The sequence below is a fragment of the Lagenorhynchus albirostris genome, chromosome X (genome assembly GCF_949774975.1).
Source record: "Lagenorhynchus albirostris chromosome X, mLagAlb1.1, whole genome shotgun sequence".
Lineage (NCBI taxonomy): Eukaryota > Metazoa > Chordata > Mammalia > Artiodactyla > Delphinidae > Lagenorhynchus > Lagenorhynchus albirostris.
The window spans coordinates 20,499,073-20,514,112 of NC_083116.1; the positions used below are offsets into that span (position 1 = coordinate 20,499,073).

The following is a 15,040-nucleotide window of genomic DNA, read 5'->3' on the forward strand; positions in this document are numbered from 1 at the left end:
CGTTTGCAAATGTATGGGCTTGTTCAGTCAGGGAGTGGAGGATCATGGTTCCTAAAAACCACCCCTCAAGGGTTGATACCTTATTTACACAGTGCCTTCAGATACATTATCTCATTCAATCCCATAACAACCCTGAAGGGGGTAGCACAGAGATCATCATCCCCAGGAGATGCAGCAAACTTAGGTGACAACAGCAAGGCCCTGAGGCAGGTGAGAGTGGAGACTAGAGGTCCGGTGTTTCTCCTCCTGGGTGGAAGACTCTTTCCAGGGGGCAGCAGAGGGGGAATGTCACACTACTAATGCCCACTGCTCACCGCCTGGGCCTCACGGATGAAGAGAGATGCTCTGCCTTCCATGCCACTGCCTTTTTCCTACTGGACTGGGGCTAATGCGGACATAGGCTATGAACAAGAACCCTATCTTATCCCCTTCCCACTACCTTGATTTAGGCAATAGGAATGGTTTTGAAAATTTCATTTATATATTCAAAATTATGTCGGGAGCACCAACCATGCCCCAGACATTCCTCTAGTTCTGGGGATACAGCTGTGAACAAAGCAGAGATCCCTGCTATGGAGACTGATAAAAAATTGTGCATATGCTGGATTGCTGTAACATTTCAAAAACATGTTAAGTCTACTGTGGGCTCTCACATCTTTAATGGTACACACACACTCTCCAATGTAAAATTTTTTGTGTAAATCTGGACTCGCACTTCAAGCAAACTGCCTGGCTGGCTGAAATGTGGAAACACCTTTCAATTCAGTCTTTTAACATGTGTTGAGTGCCACCTATGTGCAGAGCCCGATATTGGGGACTTTGGAGAGAGGCAGAAGAATGAGAAGACAAGGTCCTATCTTAGGGGCTTCCCCGTGCGGTGAGAGAGGCAGCTCCTTCCCTTGGGAGCTCCGAGGCTGTAGGAGCTGACAGCCTAGTCTGGGAAGGCAAACAACTTCAGGACCCACTTTCAGAGGGGAATCCCAAGTACATGCAAAAGTGAATCCAGCCTAGACTGTTTGGAGTTGGGTAAATGGTCCCTTGTCGTGATGATGGGGAACAAGAGAGGGGATGCCATAGGAGCTGCTGCATGTCCCGACAGCGAGGAGGAACCCAGGAGCAGCCTCTCCTGGATTATTGTTATCCTGGCAAGTCTTCTGGATGAGATGGGATTGGAGGTGCTGCTGTAAGAATGAAGAGGTCTGTGGAGGGATGGGGTGGGGTGGGGGCATTCCAGGTAGAGGGTGCCTCCTGGGGGATGGTAGGAGAAATGGGGGCGCTGGGCACAGTTCAAACCCGGCTGAAGATGCAGAGGAGAGAGGAGGGCCAGTGTGTGAGGGTCTCGGCTAAGTCCTTGCGGCTGCGGAGCGGCGGTGGGGAAGGACCGGGTCAGAGGTAGCGGGGGTGAGTGGGGGCAGCGCCCAGGTTTCTTGACAGCTGTTAAGGAAGCGTGGCGACAAAGGGTTAAGTGTGCCCCTCCACCGCCCCAAATGCTTCCTGTGTTTGAAATCCTTCAGGTCTCCAAAACCCTCTGGCCCCCGGCCAGGCGGGCATTGTCCGGGGAGCGCTTGTGGGCTGTCAGAGTGGCCTCGCAGCCTTTGTTGTGGGACCACCTCGAGGTTCCCTCTCGCGCCCTGGCTGCGGCTGCCCAGTGCGTGCCGGGAGGGGGGCGGTGCGGGAGGCTTGCTCCCTCTCCCTCTTCCCGGCCCCCCCTCCAGCCCTCCCGATGACCACATGACCAAGTGGGCTCGCGGCCAAGCCACAGGCTACAAAATGCAGCCCCTGGAGTGAGCGGGGCGCATTCCCGCTGGCAGTCTGAGCCACGGGCCGTTGGAGCCGCAGCCGAGCCGCCAGCCACTTGGAACGAGCTCGCCGCCGCCCCCGGAGCCGCCGAGGCCAGCTGGGCGGCGCTGCCCCGCGGCGGGAGAGAGGAGGCTGCAGGAGAGAGGAGGCGGCGGCCGGCCAGCCCGCGGCGCGGCTCGGGGCGTACCGTCTCGCGGCCCGGGAGCCACGCGAGCTTCGCGCCCGCACGCACGAGCCGCGACTCGCGCCTCCCTCGGCCTCCGGCCTCTCCGCCCCCACCCCCGCCCCCGCCCCCTGGCCAGGGCCGCGCGGCGGCGGCGGCGGCGGCCAGAGGAGCAGCATGAATCTGCGGCTCTGCGTGCAGGCGCTCCTGCTGCTCTGGCTCTCCTTGAGCGTGGTGTGTGGAGGTGAGTGCGCGCCCTCCCGCTCGCCCGCGGCCCCCTCGCCGCTCTCCAGAGCTGCAGCCCGCGCGCTCCCCGCCCTCCGCCCCGAAGATCGCGCTCTCTCCGCCTCCCGGGAGCCGGGCGCGAGCCGTGCAGAAGCCGCCACGCGCCGGGCCGCCGACGGACAGGGCGCCCGGGGCCAGGGACCCGCCGGCCGCGGGCATCGCTCCCTGCGGGGTGCTTGGCTCGGCTCGGCTCGGCCTGGGGCATCACCTTCCGGCGCCTGGCCCCTCCCGGCCGCCCCTCGCAGTCCGAGGAGCTCAGGGCCGCAGGCGTGCGCTCCGTGTCCCGCGCCCCGCTCCCCACGTGGTGGAGGGTATGGGGGGGGCACGTCCTGCTCCCCTCGTGGATCCTTGGAGGGAACTGACCTGAGGCCGGTGGGTTGGGCTCCTGCGTGGAAAGTTAGGGGCCGCCGGCCGGTCCGGGGGCGCGGGCCACTGGGGGATGATGATGTGCCAAGATGCAGACGTGACACTTGTTGCATAGGCAGGAGCGCGCCGCGGGGGAGGCGGCGTGGAGCCCAGCTGTGGTTCCTTTCAGCCTGCAAGTGAGCAGAGGCAGCCTCCCCCGGGCTGGGCCGGGCAGGGCCAGGTCAGGCTGGCCTCCTCCCTCACCCCCAAGTCCTGTCTGGTCTGCTCTCCTGCTCCCACACAGAAGGCTCTCCCAGAGGCCTGCGTCCCACCCCAGGGACTTGGTTCTTTGAGATCCTGGCTCCGGTCCCCCCTCTGACCCAGGCATGGTCATGCTTCACCTCAGTCCCCTTGTCTCCAGGCACCAAACCAGGAAACAGCGCCTGACCCGATACCTCCATGCAGCTGGCCCTCACCTGCACCACACCCCCACCTGGCATACTTGGCACTGACTGGTGCTCCCTTGCCCTCCCCAAGCCTGGTCCCCACCCACATCCCAGCAGTCCCAGTCCGGGCTCCCTGTCCTCTGTGCGTCGGTGTCTCCTGTGGCTGCCAGCTCCCACCTCCAGCTGCCACAGTCCTGTGATCTGACTGTCACTGCTGCCGGCCTGGCAACGCAGAATAGGAAGGCCAAGACCAGGTGGACTAATGCCAGTGCCAGGCTTGGACTTATGGGGAGGTGGGAGCAGGGGGAAGGAGAGAGCAGGGCAGCAAGTGTCCTAGAGGAAGGGCCCAAGGCCGTACTTTGTTCCAGACCCTCCAGAACAGGATGCAGCCCGGGAGCCTCTGAGGGGCCTGGTGGGGCTTCCACCTCTCTTTGTAGGTCACCTCCTTTCTCCGCTCTTGCCTTTGGCACTGCCCTGGCCCGGGGAGCCCTGCCCGGCTTCTTGGGAAGGCGCACTGGCTGGGTCTGGCACTACCTGCCTTTAGCTAGCTGTCCAGTGATCTCTCTCTTCAGGCCCAAGCCCTGGCTCAGCCACCTCACTGGTAAGAAGGAAGCAGGCTTTTTCCTCAGAAACTCCTGTCAGGCAGGCAATGGCAGAAAGAGAGCCAAAGATAGGAATGAAGGACACCGCACGGGCCTGCCCTCCTGGAGCCTGCCATCCAGGGCAGTTGGCGAGATAAGACACCCACGGGACACCACCACTGGCAAACAGTGGTGCAGAGAGGGCATCCCAGAGGAAGCTGGGCCTACCTGATCTGCGCACTTGCGGCTTCCCCAGAGCCTACGGGGAGACCCTTGGCTAACTGGCCCGCACCCGGACCCTTTCAGGGTCCAGCTGTTGGGGCGTTATGGGTAAAGGGGGAGCCGGTTTCAAGGGGAGGGGACGCCGCATCTGGCTCAGACCCTACCGCGCCCTGCTTCATTCACCCTTTGCATTAGGTCACCTATCTCCACAGCCGGATCCGGGTAAATTCGTTGCCCTCACATTTATGCTTAAGCCTAGCACTGGAAACTTCCAAAGCTCCCCCTGCCTCTCCACCTCCCCCTGCCACGTCCCCCCACCCCACCCCCGTCCTGTCCTGGGGCCAAGGGGGCCACCTCTGTGGGTCTGGGGACACATGTCCTGCTCCTCCTGCCTCCTGTCCTGGCTCAGAACAAGGGACCTTTTCGGAACCACCTTGCCCTTGGCCCGGACTTGCATGCTCTCCCCAGCCAGAGTCCCCGGTCAGCTCCAGGCCTGAAATCCGTGCTTCCTCATGACGCGCCGTGTCCTGACTTGGAATGCGCTCCCGCCACCACACACAGACCCCTCCACTGCCTCCTGACCTGGGATACACTTTGCTCTTGAGTCTGAGAGCTGCTGGGCCGGGGCCAAGTAGCCCTTGGTCTTTGTCTGAGCACCTCTGTGTCTTTCCTTGTCCCCCTCCTGCCCTTCCCCGGCCCCAGCTGAGGCCTGCAGCCACAATGACAGCGTGAGGACAGCTTCCTGGACCCCTCCCACTCAGGGAGGGGGCATCTCCACTCCGTCCCCAATGCCTCAGAACTAAGCACCCAGGTAACCTGAGTCAGGCCTCTCAGCGGCAAAGGACTAATGCAGCTGACGCGGATGACCAGGCTGCCAGGGCGTGATGCGTCCACAGCAGCACGGCTGGCGTGGGAAGACGGCTCAGGGCACTGGGCTGGGCAGACAAAGGAGGGGCGCTTCATCCTGGAGACATATGCAGGACCCCAGAGCAGTGGAGGGGGCATAGCCAGTGCCACCAGGGCACTTGTATGGGCTTTTAAAGCAATCACAAGACAGGCCGGACAGCAAGAGGGAAGAAAAAAAGATGTTTCATTCCTAGTGAGGATGGCGTGTTCCTGAGAAGCGGCACACACCTCTTTGTGAACGGGCAGGGCTGGCGTTTAGATTGTGTGAAAAGCAAGCCCTGTTTACCCCTGACTGCGCTTCACGGTGGAGATGCTGTAGCTTCACTGCTGATGGCGCTTCGGTCCCTCTAGGCTCGCGACTCTTTGCGGGATTGCCCCAGCCTTCCCGTAAGTAGCAGATGCGTTAGAGGAAAATATTTAAGTACACTGGGGATGGCCCGTTTCTACAGGGGAATTCTTTTGTATCACTGCCGGGACCTCTGCAGTGATGAGAATCAAAAGCCTCTGATTTGTCCCTTTGGACAGGACAAAGCCAGGGTTTCAGGTGTCAGCTTATCTTAGGGTGAACCAGACTCAGAATCAAAAGTAGGAAACAGGTGGATGATGGAATCAGGGTGGGGGAGGAACTGCAGACTTCCGGCTACAAGGAGGAGAGTGAGCCCCCCCATCCAATGGGATGCAAGGTGCCAGGGGCTTCTGGGTGACTGCTCTCCAGGGCCTGGCTGAGAGCTCGGTCAGCTTAGGTAGCTCTTCTCTGCAGCCCTAGAGTCCAGACGTCCCGCTGACCAGAGTCTGAGCCCACCAGCCGTGTTCCTCATCCTGGCTCTGGGCCTCCCCTGTCTCTTAGGGACCCCTCCCCCCAACAGCCCGCCCTCCCTTACTGCCACCACCACTCACAGTCCTGGGTCTCAGCATTTGCAGAGGATACCCTCCCCATCTGGGCACTGTGCCTGTCTTCTCATGCCTGCTGTTACCCCTGGGGCCATAGCCTGTGCCATTGGCCATCCCTGCAACACAAGAACCAAGACCCCACTGACACCTTCAAGGCCCTTAGGGTCCTTCCTTTTGCCTGGCCACACCCTCAGCACAGTCCTTTTCGTCCTGAGAGTTTCTCTGGTACCAACTTCTCATCAGTATCGTTCCTGTCCTCTTGAGAGGGCAGAACAGCCTTGAGGGGCCTCCAAAACACAAGGCAGAAGCTGAAGCAGCTGCGGTGGGGAGCTTAGTGAAGGGGCTTCCCTCCTCTCCCTCCCCGGCGCAGCCCCTTTGCAGATAGCACTCAGAGGGTAGCCCTATGACAGGCGAAAGCAGCCTCCTTGCCCCTGTCCGTACCTACTGCCCCAAAGTGCAAACACAACTCGTGTTTTAATTTACATTAGGTGATGGGTTTAGGGGAGGAACTGACACAGTAGTAACCCACCCCCGACCAGAAGAAGCATGAAGGGTGGCTGGTAAACAGAGGAGTCCTAATGGGCCTGTGACGTTCTCTCTGGGAGGGAGGGTGGAGGGCTAGAGAGTGTGTGCGCGCGTGTCTGGGCGAGAGAGCGTGGACAGCAGCAGGCGCCAGGGGCCTGGGCAGGGAGGGCCCTAAGGACAATCCTTGCCTGAGTTTGGCCCAAGAGGAGGATAAATGCCTGGAAACTGTGTGCAAGTGGAGGAGGAATCACAAGAGTCAAACAGCCAAGGAAGGAACCGGAGCGTGGGGATGCTGGAGGCAGGGAGGAAGGAAAGGAAGAGCCGCCAGGGGTATGGTTGGGGGGCGAGCAGCCAATGGGTGGTTATATGGAAACTGTGAGCTAGTGGTGGAGACTCCTGGATGGATGGAAACAGGTTTCGAGAGACAGGGATATAGCTGGAGGCAAACCCGATGGTGTGGGGAGAGGGAGGCTGGGATTCATGATCACTGGCCTCAGAAGCTGTATTTCTGCAGACCAGCCCCATCCCGGGCATCGCACAAGCACTCTGCCTGTCTGCCTCCTGCCCAGCACCATCGCATCTCCCTGCTCTGCTTGCCTCCGGCGGCTGGCTTGTCTGTGAAGTGCCAGCTCGCCTGACCTGGCTGGACTGCAGCCTCCATGAGAGGTGGCTGAGAGCTCGGTCAGCTTAGGTAGCGCTTCTCTGCAGCCCTAGAGTCCAGACGTCCCGCTGACCAGAGTCTGAGCCCACCAGCCGTGTTCCTCATCCTGGCTCTGGGCCTCCCCTGTCTCTTAGGGACCCCTCCCCCCAACAGCCCGCCCTCCCTGACTGCCACCACCACTCACAGTCCTGGGTCTCAGCATTTGCAGAGGATACCCTCCCCATCTGGGCACTGTGCCTCTCTTCTCATGCCTGCTGTACCGCTGGGGCCTCATCGTGTGTCTTTCCCTCATCGCACCCAGGAACACCCAGCGCCACTTGGATTCTATTGGCAGGGCCTGGTCTGGCATCAGGAGGCTTCTCCTCTAAGCCAGATGTGGACAGATGTAGAGAAGAGCCCCCTAGAGCAGAAAAGGAGCCAGCTGGGATTGGAATGGAAGGAATTTGCATGAGGCACAGGATGAGGGTATGATCTAGGGGTGAAAGGAGTAGGGCAATGGGGGGGCAATACTAGCAGCCCACCCCCTTCCCGATGCACTTGCTGCTTCAGGTGACGTTCACTCATTTGTTTACTCATTCATTTGTACAATATTTCTTGGCCTCTGAATCTGGTCGCGGGCTGACTAGATCCCAGCATAAGGCACAGAGTCAGAGATTCGCCCCCATGCCCCGCAAACAGTCCCCCAGCCACACCCACAGGGAGGCCACAGGAACAAGTGAGCCCCAAGATGGCCAAACACTGATGAGATGCCCAGGGGTGAGCTATGAGAGCTCTAGTACTCAAAAGTGGGTCACCTGCGTATCAAAGGATGTACAATGACATCATGTTCCAGATTTGCTTTAAAATATCTCTGCAAAGAAAGAAACAGGAGAACCAAAGCATATGTAACTCCATCTGGATAACTGTCGAATCTGGGTGATAGGCACGTGACGGGGGGAGTTGTTTTCATTGAAATATTGTGTGTTTGAAATGTTTTAAGTGTATCAGTCACAAGGGTGCAGTGGGAAGTTATTGTCTGCTGTGCCCCAGCCTGAGTGCAGGCATGATACCCCAAGCTGCACCCCCCGATGATGTTCTGAGCACAGAACATGTTTGTGCCCATCAGAAACATGATAGGACTGTCAAAAGGACATCTAGTCAGGTGTATAATTTGTAAATGTGAGTAGTGGGCTCTGTTTGCCCCAGGACAGTGTAAACATTGCAAGTGGTTCATCGGTTCACTGATTGGAAGAGGAAAAACAAAAGCTCTGAGAGCGCCACCTCATGAAGAGGCTGCCCCTCCTCTGGGGCCCTGGCCCATCTGCATCAGCCTTTGGGATGACAGGCTTTCTCCTTCCTGCAGGGCCCCTGCTGCAGACTTCTGACGGGAAGGGGATGGAGGAAGGCACCATCCGCCACCTGGTGCAGCCCAGAGGGCCGAGGAGCGGCCCAGGGCCCTGGCAGGGAGGTCGGAGGAAGTTCCGCCGCCAGCGGCCGCGCCTCTCCCATAAGGGCCCCATGCCTTTCTGAAGCAGGTACTTGAGCCTCTGGTCAGTGGGCGGCACAGAAAGGGCAGGGGAGGAACAGCCTGGAAGCCGGGTGGCCCTGCTGCTTACCGCTGGCCAGACACCTGCACCAGGCAGTGCCGGCCCCATGCATAACACCGGGGCTTACAGAGCACCTTCAGTTTAGACAGGAGACCAAGGCCGGAGAGGGGCTTGACGCTCCCCAGGAGTTAGGTGCTGGCTCCCCTCCACGCTGCTGCCTAGGGTTGGGCTGGCTGGCCCAGCTGGAGTGTTCTGGAGGGCCTTGACGAGCTGGGGAGAGGTGCCCCAGGGTATCTGTGCAGGTGTGCAGTGTGGACCCTCACCGGGGCGGGAGGGAAGGCAGGGATCCTTGGGGGTAGCCGCTAGCAGAGAACGGGAAGAGAGCTGCCGGGAGATGTGGGAAGGAGAGAGCAGGGCCTGAGCCTGCCCCTGAGGCCTGGCCTGCTGTCCTTCCCCCTGTCGCCGGGACAGGGTGGCACCGACTCAGTAGCCTGGGGCTTTAGGTTCAGGCTTGTGGGGAGGGCGGGTGAAGGCCGTCTCCTCTCCTGTCCCAGGCGGTTCCTTTGACCTAGGACACGTCAATGACCCCTCTCTGGTCATTTTTCCTCTTTAGGACTGAAGGGGCCACCACGTGTCCGCCCCCCATGATTCTCTCTACCCCTCCGTCGATCGGCCTGCTTCTCTGGAGCCCTCCCATCCGTTCGCCTCATCTGGCCCCTGTTCTAGCTGCTGACGGTCCGGCTCTTCTCCCCCACCAGCATCCCCGAATGGATTGGCGTGCTCCTGCCCCTAGCAAGGACCCATTCAGTGCCCCCTCGTGACTTGGGAGACCCTGCACTGGAAGGCCGTCCTTCCTCTCCGCAGCCCTCCCTCTGCTCTAGTCCCTACCTCTTGTGTCCAATACCCTAACATCGAACCCTTCTCTCGACCCTTCCTGCCTCAGGTATGCCCTGGGGGCTGGGTGGAACCCGCCCTTCTTTAACGGGCTCCAGCAGATTCCACGGTTTCGCATCAGCACTTCCCCCCCAGGCCTCCAGAGGGGCATAGAGAGCGGAGCAATGAGAGACTCCAGTGAGAGGGACGGGGTCATTGGGATGCAGACAGGGTGCCTTGGGGGCATGGGAACGGGGGCTTGGCGATCTGGCGAAGGGGGAGTGAAGCAGCGGAGAAGAGGAGGAATAGCTACTGTGGCCTCTTCCTCATCCCCATGTTTGGCCCGGTTGAGGAAGAGGTGAAGGAGAGGGGCCGCGAAGTACTTTGTCACTTCTCTCGCCTCACTGTGCCGCCTAGCAGTCCCTCCCACTCACTCCCGCCCCCGCCCCCCCCAGTTGGTTCAAGCTCCAACTCAGGAGGGGAGGGTATGCGCCTCAGGTGGCTCTGTACCCTCCCAGGAGCAAAAGCCAACTAGGATGATTGGTTTTGCCAAGAATCACAGACGATCAGAGCCAAAAGGAACTTGGAGTTCACTTAGCGCCACCTCCTTATGCAAACTCCTGCAGAAACGGAGGCTCGGAGAGGGATGGTGACCTGCCCAGTGCCACTGCAGAGCCAGCACGAGGGCCCAGGTCTCCGAACTCCCACGTGATGATGCCCTCTTCTTGACGATGTCTTCCAAACCCATTAAGTGCCTTTTCCCGGGGTTGGGGCTGGGGGTGGCCAGGAAGGGAGAGGGGGCCGGCTGTGAACTGCCCCATGGTGGGACGGAGCTGTTCCCTCCTCCCTGGCCTGCCCCTTCTGGTCCATTCCCCAACCCGGCCTGGAAAGTTCCGTGACTGGCCAGCTGCCCCAATTCCTTGCAGCACTCCCAGACCCTGGGTATTTTCATAGGGGCAGCTCGGGCACCGAGACTACCAGGAATCAGGAGGTGGCCTTAACCAATTGGACTCAATGGCTTTCCCTTCACGTTGACTGGACCCTCTTCTCCCAGTGGCCTTTCCCTGAGGAGGCAGGGAGTGGGGAGAAGAAGAAGGAAACAAAGAAGGAAGGAAGGGAGGGGGGAAGGAAGGAAGGAAAGATGGGAGGAAGTGTAGATCTCAGCAGGCTTTCTTCTCAAAGGCCTCGTGGGAGGGAGAAAAGGGAAGACAGGAGCCTGATGGCCACCTATGTACGTGTGGGGCAGGGGGAGTCACGGCCCCCGGAGTCCCAGAGCAACCCCAACGTTTGCCTACCCGCCCCTCCCCCTTCCCTCCACTGCTGCTAACGCTGCTGCTACTGCTGCTTTAAGGCCACCCTGGGGAGCCAGGCTGGGCACCTGCCACCCCCCCAAACGCCCCTCAGCCCAGAGTGGGGTCTGGCCAGTGTCCAGAAAGCCTCTTCTGCCACGGATGTCCCCACTGGGGCTGGGCCTTCTTCCCCCTCTTCCTTTCTGCATCTCCTGTCGCATCGGTTGCCCAGCCCAGGGGGAAGGGCGTGGGTGGGCTGTGGGCAGCGGGAGAGGGACGGCTGGGAAAGTCTGGAGACCCAGGGCAGTGGAGGTGCTGAGGGGCCGTCTTATTTAAAGTGGTTGTGTAGGATTCTTCTACTAATTTATACAAAGTTATTAAGGCGCTTTTCATTAAGAAGTCGTCCCTTTCCCCTAATTGTGTTCACTGTGTTTGTAAAGATTGTTCAGTGTAAATATGTCTTTATAATAAAGAGTTAAAAGCTGACAATTCGCCCTTACTCTTGGAGGTCACGTTCAGGAAGGGCACACGTCTCTGCTGAGATCCATGGTCCGCCCCCCCCCCACCCCCCGTGCCCATGAACTTCATGTGCAGGGAGGGAAGTGTCTGCCTCCTAAATCGGTTCCAGGTCCAATGGCTTCAAACTAATTTGCCGCAAACTCACAAAAGGAATCCCTGTGCTTAATGACCAGTTCACATAAAATGCAGTCCACTTTTAAGTGTTTTGGCATCTGAGTGTCCTAATTTTGGGTTTTTTTTGCAGTGTCCTTTGAAGGATCTTTAAAAAAATTTATTTAAGAACATTCTGATTAAAGGTGGGATTTCTACTAAAAATTGTTTTATATCTTTGGTGTGTGTCTTCTTCTATTTTTATCTACTTTTGAACACTCTCGGGACTTTGTAGCCAGTTACCGTTCTTGAGAAATGTTCTGTTTCCTGCAATAAATACATTTGGTAATGACTTCGTATGTGTTTCACAAAGTAGAGTTGCTTGATGCACGAGATAGCCTGAGAAATAAAATGCAAGGAGTTCGATGCAGTTCTGCCCCATCTGTCTCACCTCTTCACGCTTGTCAAAATGCCAACATCTTGGAGAACAGGAAGGAACGTTGCGTACATGCTAATTTGGTTAATCAACTCATTAGGTGCACACAGGTATACACGGTTCAGAGTATAACCCAGCAGAAAGGAGACAGGAGTGATCCAAAAGGTGCATTCGCTAAGTCTTGTGGGAAATTCTACAGATCTGACGAGTATTCAGTTCTAGAAATATACGATTTGAAGACAGGGTCTTCAGACACTTGCTAAAAAGTCATGAAACTGCTCAATGAAAGATAAAATAGAAAATGCCGCCCACAAGCTACACAACAATCTTATCATTGACAAAATGTTGCAGATTGTGACATAGTGATTTAAAAATATGACATTGTGTTGGAAGTGCCTCTTAGGAAAATTGGTACAAAAATGCCTTCTTTCAAAATTACTACTTTGACTTTTAGGCAAACCGGTTGTCAGAGGAACTGGTTTTAGGCAAGGAGGTTTTGGGTGGGCTGGCTTTATGCTGATTGGTCCGTTATGGCCCTAATCACCCCCAAAGCTCTAATTTCACAAGAAACCAAGGAGAAGGGGGCGGAGGCAGGGCAGGGCAACTTAATACCGATCCGTGAGTGTGTAGCCCTTTGACAGTTTACAGAGCTCTTTTTAAAAAATATCAACTCATTTTATTATCCTAACAACTGAGCGACACAGATCCCCGTTTTACAAATGAGAAAACAGGCTAAGAGAGTTGAAGCAACTTGCCCAAAGGCTCACAGCCAGTGAGTGAATCTAAAATCTGGACTTTGAATTCTAGAATGTAAACTCTTTCTATGGTACTATGGAAGGTCCCCTAATTAGAGAGAAGACTTAAGTACAAAATGTACTTAAATCCCAATAAGTGCACTGGAAATAGATGGCGTGGTGTGGACTGGTGGGATCAGAGAAAGGCTCACAGAGACACCAGCTTTACACCGGCTCCAGAAGACCCAGTTGCCTTTGGTTAAGTTGGCAGGAGGATGGTGCACAGTAGATGTGGGGACAAGGAAGGGGAGTTGCCACCAGGGTTCTCCAGGCATATGTAGTCACGGTATGCAAGTGGGTGGAGGCAAGTCTGACCTCCTTGGGGCAGAGGATGAGGGGAAGGAAAGCTGGTGGCTTTCTGTAAAGATAATTAGACATCAAACCAAAAGAAGGCAGGACATATGGGTTGCCACCATCTGGAGACATCTTGACCAAATAAATACAATAGAATCAGAGTAGGGGGCTGTGGTTTTTTTTGTTGTTGTTTTTGTTTTGCGGTACGCGGGCCTCTCACTGTTGTGGCCTCTCCCGTTACGGAGCACAAGCTCCGGACGTGCAGGCTCAGCGGCCATGGCTCACGGGTCCAGCCGCTCCGCGACATGTGGGATCTTCCCGGACCGGGGCACGAACCCGTGTCCCCTGCATCGGCAGGCGGACTCTCAACCACTGCGCGACCAGGGAAGCCCCCTAGGGGCCTGTTTTTGAAAATACAGAGGGAAAAAAGAAAAAGGAGTTCACTTTTTGTTCACTGATTACTTCTGGACCAAGACCTGGAAGGGTTAGGGGGTGGGGTGGGCAGATGAACCTGAAAAACAACAGTGCTTCAAATCCACCTAGAAATTAGGCAGCCCCTGAAATGAAAGAGATAAGGGAGGCAAACAGACTCAGGCCACACACAAGGCTTTTCAGGACCCCAGGCCTGGTATAAAATGAGCCATAGCTACTTAGATGCCTAACGTTTCAGATTCTCCCACAAGTCCTGGCTGACCCAAGCAGCCATTCTGAGGTGCTTATAGAATTCTATTTTTCAGGACTGAAGGTTATTCAGCTGAAATTTCTCAACCCCAGATTTCTGACCAGAGTGGGCCTGTACCAGCTGACTGCCAAAGGGAATGGCAGAGAAGACTTACCATCTTCTTTTCTGGTCCTAGAAGGGGCTACTGACTCAGCCAGCGTTTCTCTGGAACCCCCGCCCCCCCCCCCCCACCAAATGGAAGATGTCTCCAGGGTTCCTTTGAAAAACCAGTTTTCCTACATACTGACCAGTGCTCAGAGAGGGACTCCCCTGGCTTGCTGCCTTGGACTTCAAAAGCCGGAGCTGCATCTAGGACATTTCCTTGCATGCTTCAAATCAGGGATCAGCAAGCTTTTTCTGTAAATCGACTTTGCAGGCTGTGAGGTCTCTGTCCTAAGTACTCAAGTCAGCCATTGTCTTGCAAAAGTGGCCTTAGACAAAATGTAAATGAACACTGTGGCTGTGTTTATAAAAACAGATGGCGGGCCACAGAACCCTGTCTCATGCGAAGCATCGGCAAGCCCTTCAGCTGAGCCCTTGAACCCTTGCCTGGGGCCCGAGGAGAAGACTTCCTTTCTGCAGCAAGGTCTAGAATTAAGAGAATTTAGTAAACTGCTTATGAGCTGCCTTCTATGCCATGCTATCTGACAGTAATTATACTAATAGAGGGCTTTCCGTGGAGGGGGAAGTCTGGAGTCAGATCAGGGTTCAACTCCCAGCACCACCGTTTACTTCTCTGTGAGGCCTGAAAGCCGGTGTCTCCATGAGCCCCATTTCCGCAGCGGGCAGGATACGCTGGCTGCTTCTGAGCGCTGCGGTCAGGACCAAATGCGATGATGCAGGTCAAGTGTTGGGCACGGTGCCTGGCCCATGGTGCGCGCTCCCTGGTGGGAGGTAATATTATCCCCACTAAGCCACACTCTAACCCTGAAAGGTGGACAGGGAAGTCATCATTGTTCCCAATTTATAGATGGAACGACCGGCTCAGGGAGGTCAAGTCACTTGTTCAGATTCACAGAGCCACTAACTGGCTAGCGAAGCCTCAAAGCCGGCTCCATCCTCAGCTCGGGTTAGCTGCCCCGCTCCCGCTAGGAGTCTGCTTCCGCAATCCGAGTGTGCCTGGGGCACTGGAAATTTCCAGTCTCCTAGACAGCCCACAGGGCCTCCCCAGGGACAGATGGCCCTCAGCACTCTCCCCCGTGGCAGCGTTAGCTTGGGCAGCACCCAATCCTGGATTTTGGGGCCAGGCACTTGCTCCAGGAGACCGGCCTGGCCCTCAGGTTCCTTTCCACCCGAGGCCAGGTGCCCAGAAAGCTGAGTTCAGTCCTGACTCTGCTTCTGCCCAGGGCTGGCCGTGGAGGGGCCCCTTGGCCCCTTCTGGGTCTCAACCTCCTCACCTGCCTGGCCGCCTGGAAGGAGTGGGTGGGTGGGAAGCAGCTGCTTGTGCACAGGGCTTTGCTGCGGTTCCAGCAAACAGTGAGACTGCTTCAGGCCACTCTCCAGAGGGAATCAGTGCTCTGGGAGAAGAAACAGAAGAAACGGTGGGAAACGGGACCCTTGGCCAGTGAGGAAAGCCACCACTGGGTTACGTGGGTCTGCCCAAGCTTCTCCTGGCCCCAGAGGCTGCTGGGACCTCCATTTCATACTTCCCCCATAACCAGATGCTTTCTGAC

At 57.0% G+C, this 15,040-nt stretch overlaps 1 protein-coding gene across 1 annotated transcript; it reads left to right on the forward strand.

Moving 5' to 3' along the window:
* Positions 1–1,816: 1,816 nt before the first annotated feature.
* APLN (apelin) lies at positions 1,817–11,475 on the forward strand. The gene is made up of 3 exons (XM_060138398.1): positions 1,817–2,207; positions 8,168–8,339; positions 8,965–11,475. The coding sequence occupies exons 1-2, from the start codon at positions 2,141–2,143 to the stop codon at positions 8,332–8,334; spliced, it is 234 nt and encodes a 77-aa protein (XP_059994381.1). The 5' UTR covers positions 1,817–2,140; the 3' UTR covers positions 8,335–8,339; positions 8,965–11,475.
* Positions 11,476–15,040: the final 3,565 nt, after the last annotated feature.